This window comes from Apostichopus japonicus, chromosome 18 (genome assembly GCF_037975245.1).
Source record: "Apostichopus japonicus isolate 1M-3 chromosome 18, ASM3797524v1, whole genome shotgun sequence".
NCBI classification, from domain to species: Eukaryota; Metazoa; Echinodermata; class Holothuroidea; order Aspidochirotida; family Stichopodidae; genus Apostichopus; species Apostichopus japonicus.
Genome location: NC_092578.1, coordinates 3,927,135 through 3,942,210, shown reverse-complemented (window position 1 = coordinate 3,942,210; position 15,076 = coordinate 3,927,135). Strand labels below are relative to the sequence as shown.

The following is a 15,076-nucleotide window of genomic DNA, read 5'->3' as shown; positions in this document are numbered from 1 at the left end:
ATTTTGTATACCGCTCTGTAATATTAGTCTAGGTAGCGCCCTCGCATTTGTAAGGAACTTTTCTATGGCAGTTTCCAACAGTCCCGTTAGCGAGGGTCATCATGCAATTGCAATGAAAGATGAAGGAGTTGGGACAACCCTTCTCAATTGTAGCCTTACCATATACATATTTATTTGTTAAAAACAAGGTACTTAACTATTTGAAGAGGCTTGCCAAAGAACAAATACAAGACCAAAGTTTGAAGGGGAACAAAGTGGACTTCCTTTCAAAAGAGTGGGATTTGATGGTGGTATTCATTACAAAATCAGTGATTACCACCACCCATATTCAGTTTATGTCACATTTGAATGCTAGGTTACGAATAAAATGTCAAAGAAATTGTCAAACCCATGGATAAAATCATTCCAAAACTGTTAAAGAAACCCAAGGATGTGTACTTTTGTGTCATATCTAGCAAATTCTTTAACATCTTCCAATTCCCTGAACATTGAGCATCTTTAAATTCAAATTGTAATTTACAAGTACAACAGAAAAAGACACATTAAAATCAAGAGGATACTCTCTATGAATATTCAACATTCTCATGTTTATTAAAATTTGTCTTCTCTCTTCATTGACTTATACACAATTCCAATCAAGAATATATCCCTTGGAAGTCAAAACAACATTTTTTCTGTCCCTCCAGGTTCTGTAACAGACAAACTCTTATGCTCCTTCACAGCAGTTTCGATAACAATTTCACTATATTATTTAACATTTAAGAGAGCAGTGTGTTTGGTAATACTCCATAAATAGTAATTACATGCATTCACCAGTTAAAAATTCAACAGTTCATAAATTGCTAGAAAAATAATTGCTAGCAAAAAAGCAGAACTTTAAATTGCAAGTAAACTGATGATACCGAATGCCAGTAATTCAAACTAAGCCAAGCATATATGGAAAAGAAACAAGAGGTTCCGGAATGGGATGTGGACATCTTGATACAGAAGAAGTGTTCCTGTTGGGGTGGGGGGGGGGAGGGGCGGTACATTTGGGAAGGGAAAATGAAAAGAGCCACTGCAAACAAAGTTTCAGTACACACTTTCCATAGTGTGACTGTATAGACGATTTTTAATAGGAAATTTGGAGGCACAACACGATGTTACCATGGCAATGAACATTTAATTACGTCTCTATGGCTGTTATATGCACCACAAATGTCCTACACAGTATGTAACTGAGCCATGTGCATTTACTAAGCGTGATATTCCCCGTCTCCCTTTCTCCAGCCCCTCCCCTTAAAAGACTTTGTGTGTAGCACATCAAACATGTCTGTTACCATAACACTATACTGTTCGTTATATGCCAACCATCATAGCCTTAACGAAATCTTTCACATTTTCTTGTTTCTCCTATTAATATATATTACTTCTTAGAAACTGCTTGAATGCACTTGGCCATCGTTCTGGACGCCCTACTGATGGAGTCTGTCATGTAGAAATCTTTAAGTGACGTCTGTTTGGGTGTAAGAGGATCTTTTGAAAATTTGGTTTTGACCAGCTGTGGAGAGAAAAAAACGGAAAACGACAGAAAACCGTTAAAAGTGTCATGAGGTCTCCTAAGTATGTTACTCCTGTCCACTTAGTGTGGTAGGATAACAGAAGGGTTTCTTCACATTGTAATGAAAGTAGCTGTATGTGCTGGTTTGGCTTGCTTACAAATTATTCACACATCAGAAAATACTGCGGATGAAACCAGCAAGGGGCACTGGCTCTCCTGAAGAAGGTAACAATTTTTACAGTAACACTGCACAAGGACACATATATTAGATGAATGCTTATAGCTGCACTGCATAAGAACACATATATCACATGAATTTTTTTTCAAAAAATTAATATTGTGGGTATTAACAAAACAGTTTTTGCAAGGAGCAATTGGCATTCTTTCTACAATAACAGGACACACCAAATGGTGAACCAATTAAACATCAGAAGTATAAAATTATCATTCTAATACTTTATACTAAACTACCTTACTATTCGGCTATGTTCATGGTAGTATCAACATGTACCTCAGTTGAATCACTGATAATGTAACAGACAGGCCACAGCTACTTATATACTTATCCTAAGCCTGACAGCAAATATATGTTTTTTATGTAACCTGGGTTCACCCACAGTGCTGGTATGAAACCCTTGTGGCCCCTATGTTGCCCCTACCTACTCCATGAAGTGTTGCAGGAGCAACCTGAAAGTAGAAAGTTGGCAGGTCTGGCCTGGCAGTGATCACAGAGGTCTTTTGATCTGACCAGTCCCCTGAAATTTGTGGCCCCTAGGCCCTTGCCTCACCTGCCTACTGGATAATCAGACACTGACCTGCTGTTACATCAGCATTCTTCATAGCAACCTGAGCAGTGCATATTTTGCAAGATACAGGCTGACCCCAATGGTGAAACTTGAACAATGCACCACATGAAGTTGTGTATTGTGTATACCACTCTACTAGTGACTATATGTTTACAAACACTGTGGTGCCGACATGGTGTACACCCCGTTACGAACCCTGTTAGTATTACGTATACCAACCTGAGCCAAGGAATGAGCTTGGGCGAAGAAGTTAGCCTCTTCTACCTCTCCGTAGCGGGTCAGGTTTGGTGAGACCTGTGTGAGGCGGCGCATTACATCTCTGATATCATCGTACGGCAATGTCTGTCCGGAGACCTGACAGAAGCATCAAGGGAGAAAGAGAGAAAGGATTTTTAAGATCTATAAGATTTTTATTTTTAAGATTTTTAAGAGTTTACAGGCCTGTGAGTGAAAGTTGGTTGGCTCTGTAGACTATGGTCACTGTTCACTTACATTTGCTCAACCAAGACCACAAAAAAAAAACACCGAAGCTGATTACCAATCGAAATCTGTTACAAGGTATACAATTATAACACTATGACATGTCTTATGCATTTCTTTACAAATGAAATTTGGAAGAGCATTGTTAATTGCACCCCAAAAATGTTCCAGAGACAAATTTTAATGTTAAACTTGAAGGGTTTCTGAAAGTGTTTTTGGTGAGTGCTTACAAGGTAATTTGTGGTTCTACTAAATCCAAACTGTACATTTGAATTCTTCATACTTGGTACTCGAATGTCTGACTGATGTAGCTAACCTCCCTTGAGATCAAAGTGGTTCTGACTCTCTCCCCTTGAATAAATGTCCTGTTAAATCCTACCCTGCTCAGTACCTCTAAATACCCCTGTCTGGGCAACATCAAACATAAATGCCCACTCTGAACCCTTCAAGCAGTTACCATCATCTTCCCTTCATAATCAGACCCTTCCGGAGACCCTTCAATCCTTCCCCTGGTAGATGCTCATATCTTACAGGTCAAGTAAACCCAACCCTGACTAAACCCAACCCTGACTCCTTCAAACCATAACCTTTGTGATGCTTTTCAACTTGCACACCCACTTCTTCCCATCTCTTCATTTCTCCCTTCCCCAACCCTCTGATTCCTTAGTTACCTCTGAGAGAGCTCTGATGATCTTCCAGTCTTCTCGTGCATATCCTGGTGGACTGACTGCAAGTCTAAGGGAGACGAAGGTAGCATGGGTAAAAAAAAAATAAAAAAAAAGGTCAAAGTCAAGTTGTAATCTTTGAGAGACTGATAGTCTAAAACAGAGGTTCTCTCATTTGTTCCATCCATGAACCATTAAGGGATGATACAAATATTCACTGAACCAAAGATGAATATATACTTAATTTCTGACAGCAATCCATCAAGACTATATCAGTTTATGGTTCAATAAAGAATGACTTTCCCTTAATATCTATTGCTGGTGAAGGAAACTCTGACAAGATGGGATAATTTCATCGCAGAATATATGCCTTAAATATTCCTTTTGGTTTTTAAGATGACCACCGTACAGCATTAACTTTCTCATTAATTGTGCCGCTTGTTTCAGATCTTCCTACCCATGTAATCAGCAATGCAAAAGCACCACAAAAACAAAAAAATAAATATTTATAATTCTGTCTTGCATATTTATCACAGTCATTGACTAATAAACAGCTGGTTACATTACTTTGTTCCAAGAAAGAAAGAAAATATAGTTCATAAAATATCCATGAAATTCGTTTCCTCATCCCGTCACATCTTAACATTCTACCTAATCAAAAAACCTATCGAAGTAAACCGAGGTGGTCAAAATATTGACTTTGTGCCAGGATACGAAGTAATATCCACAAGGTTTACTATTGTCAGTTGAAAAGATGATGTAAACTTGTGATACTTGTATAATTTTAAAAAGAGGGAGAAAAAAGTAAAAAGGAGGATAGAATAATGACTACACCTACTTTGTTTGTTGGGCTCTTCCTTCTGTGTTGATATACGTCGCATCTTTTTCTGTGTAGGCTGCTCCCGGCAACACGACATCCGCCATTATTGCACCCGCATCACCATGGTGACCTGATAGGTACATCATGATGAAAGAAAAGATATCTAATAAACACACAAGCAGTCTTGGTAAATGAAATAGTAAAAGAGGTAAGGCAGAAGAAATCAATGGCTATTCTGGTAGAGCTTCGTTCAGTCAAATTTAGACGTGAATGGAATCAATGCGTATCACATGATTTTTACTAATCTGATAAATGAATTAAATCATTCCTTGTGTGAATAATAACATTTTCAGGTTGATAAAATGAACTAAGGGAAACATTTGCAAATTGCAGTTTTGACGTTGGATTTGATCAGGAACATTTTATTGTGTTACCTATTAAACCTGTATTATTAACCAGTTTATGCAAAGAAAATTAACAATGAGTCACACTTGTAAGAGGCTGAATGAGATTTCTAAAACATGAACTGTAATGCAATTGCTTATCCAATTTATATCATACTTTTATGTACATGTAGGTCCTGTAATAAGCAACAGTGAACGTAATCCAATTCTAGGGCATGTGGTACAAAATGCACAGTTACGTACTATCTTAAACCTGTCTGCTGGGAGGGTATACGTAACACTAGTCTACCATACGTAATACTAGTTAAGGTCATGTAATAACAATAGTCTTCTGGGTCATGTAATCAATAATGAAAAGTTCAATGTTATTTTCATTGGTGAAATACCTTGGTAGACTATAAAACAGTCAGCTGGAAGGTCCTCTCTGGTAATGGTCCCTTCATCTGCTCCTAGGAGGTAGAGAACTTTTGGTGGATTAGCCCGGATGGCGTCGACGCCAGCTTGGTACCCCAAATCGAGGGCAGCGACCTGGCTGGCAACCTGTGCATGAGAAGGTACACCACCGGGATATTTAAAAAAAAAACATACATACCAAATAACAAAACGGTTGAAATACCAATGAAAGACACAACAACACCGTTCACAAGTTGGTCATTTTAATAATAATAATAATAATGGACATTTATAATGCGCTGGTATCCGTCAAAAAAGACGCTCATGGCGCAGTGACACAAACAGTGCAACAGCAAAACAAAAACAGTAAACATAGTACAAGACAAAAATGCAAGCAAAAATGGGCAACAGTGAACAATTAATTAAACAGTTTTCATCAGATGAGTCTTGTGAGAGTGTTTAAAAGAAGCAAGACATGTACTGTGTTTTACATGTTCTGGAAGACTGTTCCACAGAGAAGGGGCAGCAGCAGCAAAAGCACTTTTGCCCCGTGATCGATTTGAGCGATTTTCCATAAATATGGTCCAGAACTAATTAAAACTCATTATATTCACGATACTGAGTCCACTGTCTGTTTTGCGATTGTGAATAAAGAATTGTACATCATAAAGAACACAAGGATAATTTAGTTCAATTGTCTGTCCTGCTCTTAGTTTTCTGCGATATAGAGGTGAGAGAGAGGAGAGTGGATGGCAGCTCCATCCTCTCATCCAAGGCCTCCACCCACCTCTACCTCCATGGGCCTCTTGACTGTACAAATTTAAAACGAGTTGTCTTCGTAGATAAGTGGGGTTTGGTAACTATGCTAGGCAGAGTAATCTTACGGGATTTCTTTCTTACCCTGTGCAGCACATTTAAGACTTTCCAATCACTGCTATCTGATCCTGCTCTTAGTTTCTGTGATAAGGAGGTGAGAGCAGAATGAATGGCAGCTCCATCCTCTCTTTGGAGGGCTCCGCTTCCGACTACCACCATGGGCCTCTTGGCTGACGAGAGCTTCTGAGTGAAGGGATGTTTACCAGAAGCTAACTCCTGGAGGATGTCAACCGAATCTCCAAGATGCTGAGAGCAGAACAAATTATGAAGATTTTTGACAAAAGGCTCAAAATTCACAATATAAAAATTCTAGACATTGAAATATATGTTTCAAAATAAAGAATGAAACAAAAACTGAAGACCAACTACAATAACAACAAAGACAAAAGATATTAAATCTCCCAAACCTACTTCCAAAAAGAGTATTTTATCCCTCAAACAAAAATCCCTCAAACAAAAGTAATATATCATTTTAACTATTTCGGGTTATTTTCCCAACCACCCCTTTGTGGCTGTTATTAACTGGATAGTATTCCCACCCTGGTATTACTCAGTCTGCTTTCTATCCCATGCATCCCTATGACAACAGCAACAACAAATTACAATAGACCTTAAACCTTACAATACCAAGGTTTGGCAGCGACCATTAATCATTTAAACATAATATAAAGTATACTCAGAGAGAACACAAACTGAAAAGTAAGAAACAGCTGACTTTACCTCGTAGTCAAAGGTTAGGTCGACCTTTGATCCAACCATCGCGACCTCCAGATCATTATGGATCCAGTTCTTACGAAGTCTGGCGTTGAACAAGGGTGCTTCGAAACGGGGGTTGGTACCCACCAGGAGGACCAGGTCTGCCTCTTCTACTCCGGAGATACTTGTGTTTAGGAGATAGTTGGATCTTAGATCGGTGCTAGAAAGAAATGAGGGAATTTTCATAAATCAGTTTTGATTTGGTTATTTCTCTTCCTTTCATTTTCTATATTTAGCTTTGTTGGTCATCATTAGGACTACACACCTGGGTCAGAAGGGGTGCTAGCCATTTCAATCCTGGTTTAGATTATTGCCTCTCGTTGGCCCTCCTGGATACCTTGGCTACAATAAGAGTCACCACATAATTCAATAAAAAGGAGTGTTAGCTCAGTGGTTAACGCCGGTGCCTTCCAATCATTGGGTCCCCAGTTTGTGTCACTCCAAGATTAATGTATGTCGTCCAGTTACGGAGTTGTTGACAATTGACAATTTATAATCATGGATGTTAAATATGAATCTAAGAGACTGACTTCATATGTCATACCACTAATATATTTTAATTTTACTCAGGGAGAGAGAACATTAGGACTAATACCAATAAAAGTAGACTTACCCTGATGCGTCCATGGGAAATACTTCCTCTGTGCAAAGAGCCTCAGAGCCTAATCTGTTCAAGAAGTCTTTCAGGGACACCAGGGCCTAGAAAACAAAAGATAAAACAATATTACAGCTGTACCTAGAGAGAGGGAGAGAGACAGAGGGGTTAACCTCTTCACCTCTACGTCAGGTGACACTTTTGACAGTTTCTGAATTTAAAGACAATTCCATTCTACTTGTAGTACTATATTCATCTCACCCTACACAAATATATATATAAATACGAGAAGACGTACCTCTGCATCGGCCAGACCACCCGCAATGGCAGCAATCTCGGACCCATCGACAGTGTTCAGCTGAGGAAGACGAAGAATAATCCAAATTGGAAGGTTATATTCCTCTCTGTACTTGACAAACAGCTAACCAATCATTATATGAACCTCTACAGTTAAATTATAATTTGTTTATATGGATAGTCTCTGATGTGCCTAATGTGCTCCAAGATATTCAGAAATATTCTCTTTGTTCTTGTGGCTATAAATTCCTGACTGGCATACAAGCAGACCTTTTTTTGTTTTATCTAGCAAAGCAATTAGAAATACTCTTTCCAAACTGGTGTACCTTTCACTAACTGCAAGTAGACAAACTCTTGCCATACTGGTGTACCTTTTGCTAAGAGCAAGTAGACATACTCTTGCCATACTGGTGTACCTTTCACTAATAGCAAGTAGACATACTCTTGCCATACTGGTGTACCTTTTGCTAAGAGCAAGTAGACATACTCTTGCCATACTGGTGTACCTTTCACTAATAGCAAGTAGACATACTCTTGCCATACTGGTGTACATTTTGCTAAGAGCAAGTAGACATACTCTTGCCATACTGGTGTACCTTTTACTAAAAGCAACTAAAAGCAAGTCTTATGCTACGAGTTACATTAGAAAGAAATGAAGGACTGACACATTCTCTCTTCTGGCAAAAAATACCTACAAGAAACGAAATCACCTTTGACCTCCACCGAGTACGGGACCCTCCAAAATACTGATTTGAGTGACCCTAATCTGTCGTGTCAAGTAACCCAGTATCTTAATAGTATGGAAGTTAATTAGATGTTAGGGTTACCTGAATGGCTACTTTCTGTAGCGCCTCCTGCCAGTCGGACGGTACCAGGTTACCCTCCTCGCTCTTCACCATCGGTACTGTCAATCTCTGCCTCTTCAACCCATCGTACGCAAATCTGGTCTTGTCTGAAATCCACTCTTCGTTAATATCCTGCAGATAATTATAATACTATTAATAATATTCGATTTTTATATAGCGCTTTATACCAGCAATAGGTCTCAAATCGCTTTACTGATGTCAGTTTACCCCTGGTCAATGATAACCTGTCCCAGAGACAATCCCTCCAGTCGGCTGCAGTTATATACTTTAACGTTTGCCATCTGAATGGCACTTTCAATGTTTATTGATTTTGTTTATCGCAAAGCACTAGGTGTTTGTGTGCAAAACTGCCACACATTTTTGAGGTTATGTAGAAATTCATCTAATTTTCATGATAAATCGGCTTTGTTATACCCAGATTAACATATTCCAGATGGTAATCTCATATTGCCAACCTGACATGGTCACTAACCATATGTCTGGATCAACATTCTTTATTCTAAATATTCCTGTAACTTGGGTAAATTTTTCACACTGGGCAAAGAGAATCACATCCAGTTTAGATAATCTTCCATACATGGTTACACATGTGTTTACTTAGTTATATGATGATTAACGACTTACTTCATGTAATCTTGGAAGGATCCTCATGACTTCCCCACCCCTCGTGCTGACCACGATGTTACTGCCGACTGCGTCCAGGATGTCCACAGATTCGGTCTTCCTGGTCTCCCAGGGTCTCGACGTGAAAGCGTAGGGTTTCGAGGTCAACGCACCGACTGGACAGAGATCTGTACAGAGTGGAGAGAAATTATGTGACTGACTTTTTTGCTTAATTCTTTCCAAGTCTCTCAAATTTTCTTCCAAATAAAAAAAAATACAGCAATTTACTGAATACTACAAGTTTATACAATATTCTGAGATATCTTTATTGTTATATTAATAAATGAGACTGCAACTGATCTTATGGGTTTTTAAGTCCCAATTTATGATCACAAGGCCGTCACCATTAAGCCTTGATAAATTTGGTCTTTTGAGCCACGTGAAAGCGAACGTCTATCCTGCCCTTTTTGGTCTTATACAGCTTTTATGTCTTGAATAGCATTTAAATAATCATAAATATAATATCTAGATCAAATTCTAGACAAAAATGATCAAATGAATAGATGTCCTCAAAAAGAAAAAAAGCATATTAGGAATGACAAATTTACCTATAATATTGCCAGAGAGTTCTGATGCAAACATTTTCTCTATGTATGTTCCAACCTGTGGACAAGATAAAAGAATGCAAATCACAATTACTGATGAGAAATTGAGAGAATGAGTCAAGATTAATTAAAGGTAGTTAAAGGTAATTAAAGGTAGAGCTGATTGCGGGTTTCCTTGAAATAGCACATCAATCGAATCTCGGAATTCCACACCTGTGTGATAAGTTTATATTACATACAGTAAACCATTTACACATGACACAAATGTTATTATGCATACAAGCCTGTGAAGTTTATGTTTCACAGGACGTGTTTGCCAAATTTAAACTTCGACTAAAAGACACCATTCTATGCAATTTCCATATCAATATTCATTATTTTTATTGAATTATCTGTCGTTAAGCATTTAGAACAAGAATCATTGAATCTGCTTCTGAAGTTTTTCTTCTCCGAAATTCATCGGCAAACACATACTGGGACGTTAAGGGCTTATGAAGTGATACCAAAGAGAGCTCTAGATGCGCCAAAATGACCAGTTTTGATTGAGAAACTTTGAACACAGTTTCCTTTTTCAACAGTTTCATAGCATATAGGTATGCCGAAGTTCAAGTTTTTCCATAAAGACCTTCTATTCACAGAGTTGTTTAGTACTACAAGCTGAAAAAGGCTATCTTTTTACTGGATTCAAGTATCATACAAACATTCTAATTTCTGCTCCACAATACAGTCTCTTCAAGAACTTGGATACCTCCAACCACAATCAGTTTGAAAACGAATCATGTTAGTTCTACTTTTAATGTCATGCACATTGATTATTCATCTGTGACGCAGTTTTGCTCATTAACATTTCAATAACTTAAGGCACATAGATTAATTGTCATGTACTAGCAACTCAACACAAAATTAACACTAAACAAAAGAAATGTGAGAGGAACACATCCAAATCAGGATAAACTATGTGATATTGACATATAGGACATAGAACTGGAAGACAACGATGGTAGAATCTATCGTGCATGATTTACTATGACAGTGATAAGTCAGCACGTACGGTCAGTGTATAACTTACTTCCATGCTACCTCCTCTTCCTGTGGTTCCTAGGTCGTCCACCCCAGCAATCTCACTGGCAAACCTGAAAGTTGAAGATGAAAAGATATAAGAAGCCACAGGTTTTACAAACAATATGAGTGATCTTGTACAACACTTGAAAACTCCTGGTTCAATATTCATACCTTACTGAATACTCATTAGAGAGAAAGAAGGTAAGGCTTGAATCAAACCAGTGTTAATTACATGATCATCTCATGTATGGGTCTACATCTTTTTCAGCCACCACGAACCCATAAGGACAATAATGGAATTTTTTGTTTGTTTGAGAACATAGGATGGTTCACCCTTTACCTCAGCTTTACCATTGTTGGAACTGATGTCAGAAAATTTCTATTTTTGGGGAAAACTCTGACAAGACAGAGGACGATTAAATACAACATAACACAAGTACAGAAGACTAATGCGACTATGCCCAAACATTATATAAACCATGGATATATATAGAAGACAAAATTTTTAAAACCATGGAGATATATAGAAGACAAAATGTTTAAAACCAAAAACAAACATTTTAAAACGAAAAAGACTAATACGGCCGTGCCAATAAAATATATAAACCATGGGTATATATAGAAGACAAAAAATCTTCAAAGAGAAACAATACTTTTAAAATGAAAAACAAACATTTAAAAATTTAAAAAAAAAAAATTTAATACCAAAAACAAATATTTTTGATTAGTACTTTTTTTTTTTATTCCAATATTTTTTTTTTTCGGTTTTAAACTTTGTGTTTCGTTTAAAAGTTTAGTTTGTCGTTAAATTTTTTTGTCTTGTATGTATATCAGTGGTTTATATTTTTTGGGGGGCATGGCTGCATTAGTCTTTCGTACACAAGAGAACTTGAATAAGAAGCATTTACCTAATGCATCTGGTACAGTGTATGCAACGTGTCATAATAGTTTTGATTAACGGACCAACATTCTTGTCTTGAACAGCCCTTTTTCCTGTGAACTGGTTATCGACAAACCGGCTTCTATCACTACCAAATGCCATTGATTGATCCTGTGAAACAGAAAAAAAATAGATAACAATGTCAAAAAGATAATTTACTACAGACTAGCCATCACTAAAGAAATCCTGGAGATTCAAGAAAGATGCTTACAAACCTGAAAGGATAAAGTCAACTTCTTAATTTAGTGACGATATCAACGTTCAATATTCATCAATTTAAAAGATGCCTTACATATCTTATTTAACATTTGTGTAATTCACAACTGTTTGATTTTAGTAATTCATTTACCGATATCCAATCTTACTGTACTTTGCAGGAAAGATCCACAATGTAACTTCCAACCCCTCCCCCCCCCCTCCGACCTCGGGTACTTTTTTTTATAATTGCTCAATTACGTGTAACATGTGTGAAAATGGAACTGATAATGCTTACTTCCTTGTAATGGTGAAAATTCTATACACGACCAGTGCTATGGTTAAGTGGATAAAGGCAGTGGCACTACAAGCAATGAAACACTGACAACTGGAAGGTGGTGTGTTCAAGCCCTGGCTGGCAACAGTAAGATGAGTCATTCCTTCAGAAGAAATCCACAATATAATGCTCTTCCAAATTGTTTAAAAAATCCACCACTGTAAAATTAGATAGCCACCTTACATGAAGTGTAAGGAGCCCAATCTGATTCTACTATAACATGCACAAGGTGTCTGCTCAGCTTCATAAAAGAATTGCCATCCAGGCCTGACATTAATATCAAAAACAGAGAATGGTATATACCTGAAGATCACATTCTCCACCCTGGTCACAAATGGGACAGTCCAAAGGATGATTCATCAGAAGAAATTCCATGACACCTTCTCTGGCTTTACGAGACATCTCCGAGTTTGGTTTGATTCTCCAGCCTTTCATAACGGGCATAGCACACGCAGCAACAGGCTGTTGAAGACAAATGAGTTCATTGCAAATTTCATTTGTGTGATGGTTGCACTTCATTAGTAACTTTTCATTTTGTGGGGGGGAGGGGCTGCACTTCATTAGTAACCTCAAAGGGAGCTGTATTATCCAGTAGGAAGTTTATACAACCTATGGTATACTTCCCATCAGATAAAATATGTTTCCCATTTTCAATGAAAGATGTAATTCATTGTTCTGTGGTAGAACCACACATTATTGTGTCTTGTCTAAAATGGTTCAAGCTTTTTACTAAGCCATTCAATTTGATTTACTATTCAATTCATTATTTGCTTTAAAAACATGATACAGAAATTCTTTAGGCTGTTAATATTTTTACAACACTGCAGGTCACATGTTGGAAAATCAACTAGGTGTTCTCAACATAAGGCCTCCAACATTAAGAGAAGAGGGAGGTGTGAGGGGGGGGGGGGCATCAGAGGAGCCTGGGCCAGCCAGTAAACTCCACAGCTCTGATTTTCATGTGAGCATGGCCCGGCAATATCAACACCATAGCACATTGGTCCTACACCTATCCCCCCCCCCATTCCACCCCATCTCTCATTTTATTCAAAGTCCTTGGAAAACATGCCTCAATATTCATTAACTATTCCACCTACATTCTTAGCATGCATGTGCTTTGTTGCTCTGAAAGTCGTTAACATACCTTGACAGACTTTTCTACCTCCACAAGGCACATTCTACAATTGCCGGCCACTGAGAGGCGGTCATGGTAGCAAAACCTTGGAATCTCAATCCCAACTTGAGCACATGCCTAGAAAATAAAACAAAAGAAAAGAATATTGAAAGACTAACACCATTAAGGATAGACACTGCACATGTATGCTATTTATATGTACAAAATGATAAGTGTATGTTTCTATCCAAGGGTTCAGCAACATTTTCATGAAGTTAACAAATATTGATTATTTACTGTTGACTGTAAGTCAGTAGTCAAACAACAACAGAGAAGGTTGGAGGGCATTGGAAGAAATTACCAAGAAATGGAGATGGGAGAAATAATTTGTGAATGTTGCAATGGAGAAATAAAAATTCTATATTGCAATTGTAAAGTAGACTATGAATTGGAGCTGAAATTATCTTACATTATCATTACTGTCTAGCCAACTCCATAAGGAATGGTGAAGTTTTGCAAAGAACTTGAGGAGACATTTCAATGAAAAGTGAGATCAAAATATGTCACATGTATGAAGCTAGATTTACTTAACGTGATAAATGACAATGGGACAGTGAAGAAAGATACAGTACCTTTCACACATCATGATTATAATCATACCTGAAGGACAGTTGTTCCTGGGTCAACATAAACAGGTTGGTCATCCACGAATACTTCGATCTTCTCTGGTGCTGGTGAAGTACCGGAATTAGCCCTGGCTCCTAAAGGGGCTGTCAGTTTGTGGGACAGCTGCCACACTCTTGATGCAGATAACCGGAACATCGCACTGATTGCAATCCAGAGAAGGTGAAAGGGGATTAATAATTTACACACAAAGTCATGTTTGTTACACTTCTTCACTGTAATTTGTTGATGTCTCTTAACATGTAAGCAAACTTGTGAGGCAGTGTAGTGATGGTAGTGACCCAAGGTCTCTATCAAAAGTACATACAACAAAGACCTTTCTTAATCACCTTTTCTAATAAGCTGCCTTGCACAAGTCCCAGAAAGATCTCCAGGAAATAGCGGTTCAACGGTATATTGTATGAATATTGACATATCTATGGTAGTTAGCATCAGCAAACTTAACTAAGTATTATTCTTAGAATCAACATACTGATGTAACCCATTTACTGTATAGCATTAGCATATAGGTTAGGCTAGCCTAAGCCTTACATATTTACAAATTACACTTACACAACAGACAGTACAAACTACAAAGGGTAAGTCATCATTCCAAAAATCAAACAAAATGAAATAGCTGACTGCACAACCTGTCAGAAAACATTTAAGCGCTCCATTGGAATATTCGGAGCCTTTCAGCCATCCCAAATCATTTAGGTCTAAATTTAGCCTAACGTGAGACCTATCCAGGTTCCAAAAAAGGGCTACATTAGCCTAACATTGACTAACAACGGGCTGATGGTAACCTATCCTAACTTAGTTCAATATGTCTTAAAAAGAAATACGACGGCAAGTAACCAACGAATCATCAATATTTGGAATGTTTCTTGATTACGCTACCTCGATCTTCAACCTCTTCTCAAGGATGGAAGAAAGTTCCGAAATATCGGCACCAGTCTTACACACTAGTGTGCCGTAGTATTGGAAATAACTTGTAAGTTGTAGATGCACAGAGCAGTAACCCAGTTTGACGATTACGTAAATGTATTTGTCGCCCCC

General features: G+C 37.8%; 1 protein-coding gene across 1 annotated transcript; it reads right to left on the bottom strand.

Annotated features, from left to right (window-relative positions):
- Positions 1-557: 557 nt before the first annotated feature.
- LOC139958347 (NADH-ubiquinone oxidoreductase 75 kDa subunit, mitochondrial-like) lies at positions 558-15,076 on the bottom strand. Its single transcript, XM_071955349.1, has 18 exons — positions 14,918-15,076; positions 14,015-14,180; positions 13,385-13,492; positions 12,544-12,702; positions 11,677-11,819; positions 10,776-10,839; positions 9,710-9,764; positions 9,123-9,289; positions 8,460-8,609; positions 7,634-7,693; positions 7,354-7,439; positions 6,705-6,900; positions 6,009-6,230; positions 5,102-5,255; positions 4,330-4,441; positions 3,498-3,561; positions 2,566-2,700; positions 558-1,540 (listed from the first exon to the last, which is right to left on the bottom strand). Exons 2-18 carry the CDS (start codon positions 14,174-14,176, stop codon positions 1,406-1,408), a joined length of 2,172 nt encoding a protein of 723 aa, XP_071811450.1. The 5' UTR covers positions 14,177-14,180; positions 14,918-15,076; the 3' UTR covers positions 558-1,405.

Excerpts from the sequence above, each read along its gene's own strand:
- LOC139958347 (XM_071955349.1), bottom strand. The coding sequence starts at position 14,176 with ATGTTCCGGTTATCTGCATCAAGAGTGTGGCAGCTGTCCCACAAACTG. Across the intron at positions 7,694-8,459 it reads TACAGAAAGTAGCCATTCAG|CTGAACACTGTCGATGGGTC; the intron begins GTAACCCTAACA and ends CGTCTTCCTCAG. Across the intron at positions 6,231-6,704 it reads ACCTAACCTTTGACTACGAG|CATCTTGGAGATTCGGTTGA; the intron begins GTAAAGTCAGCT and ends TTCTGCTCTCAG.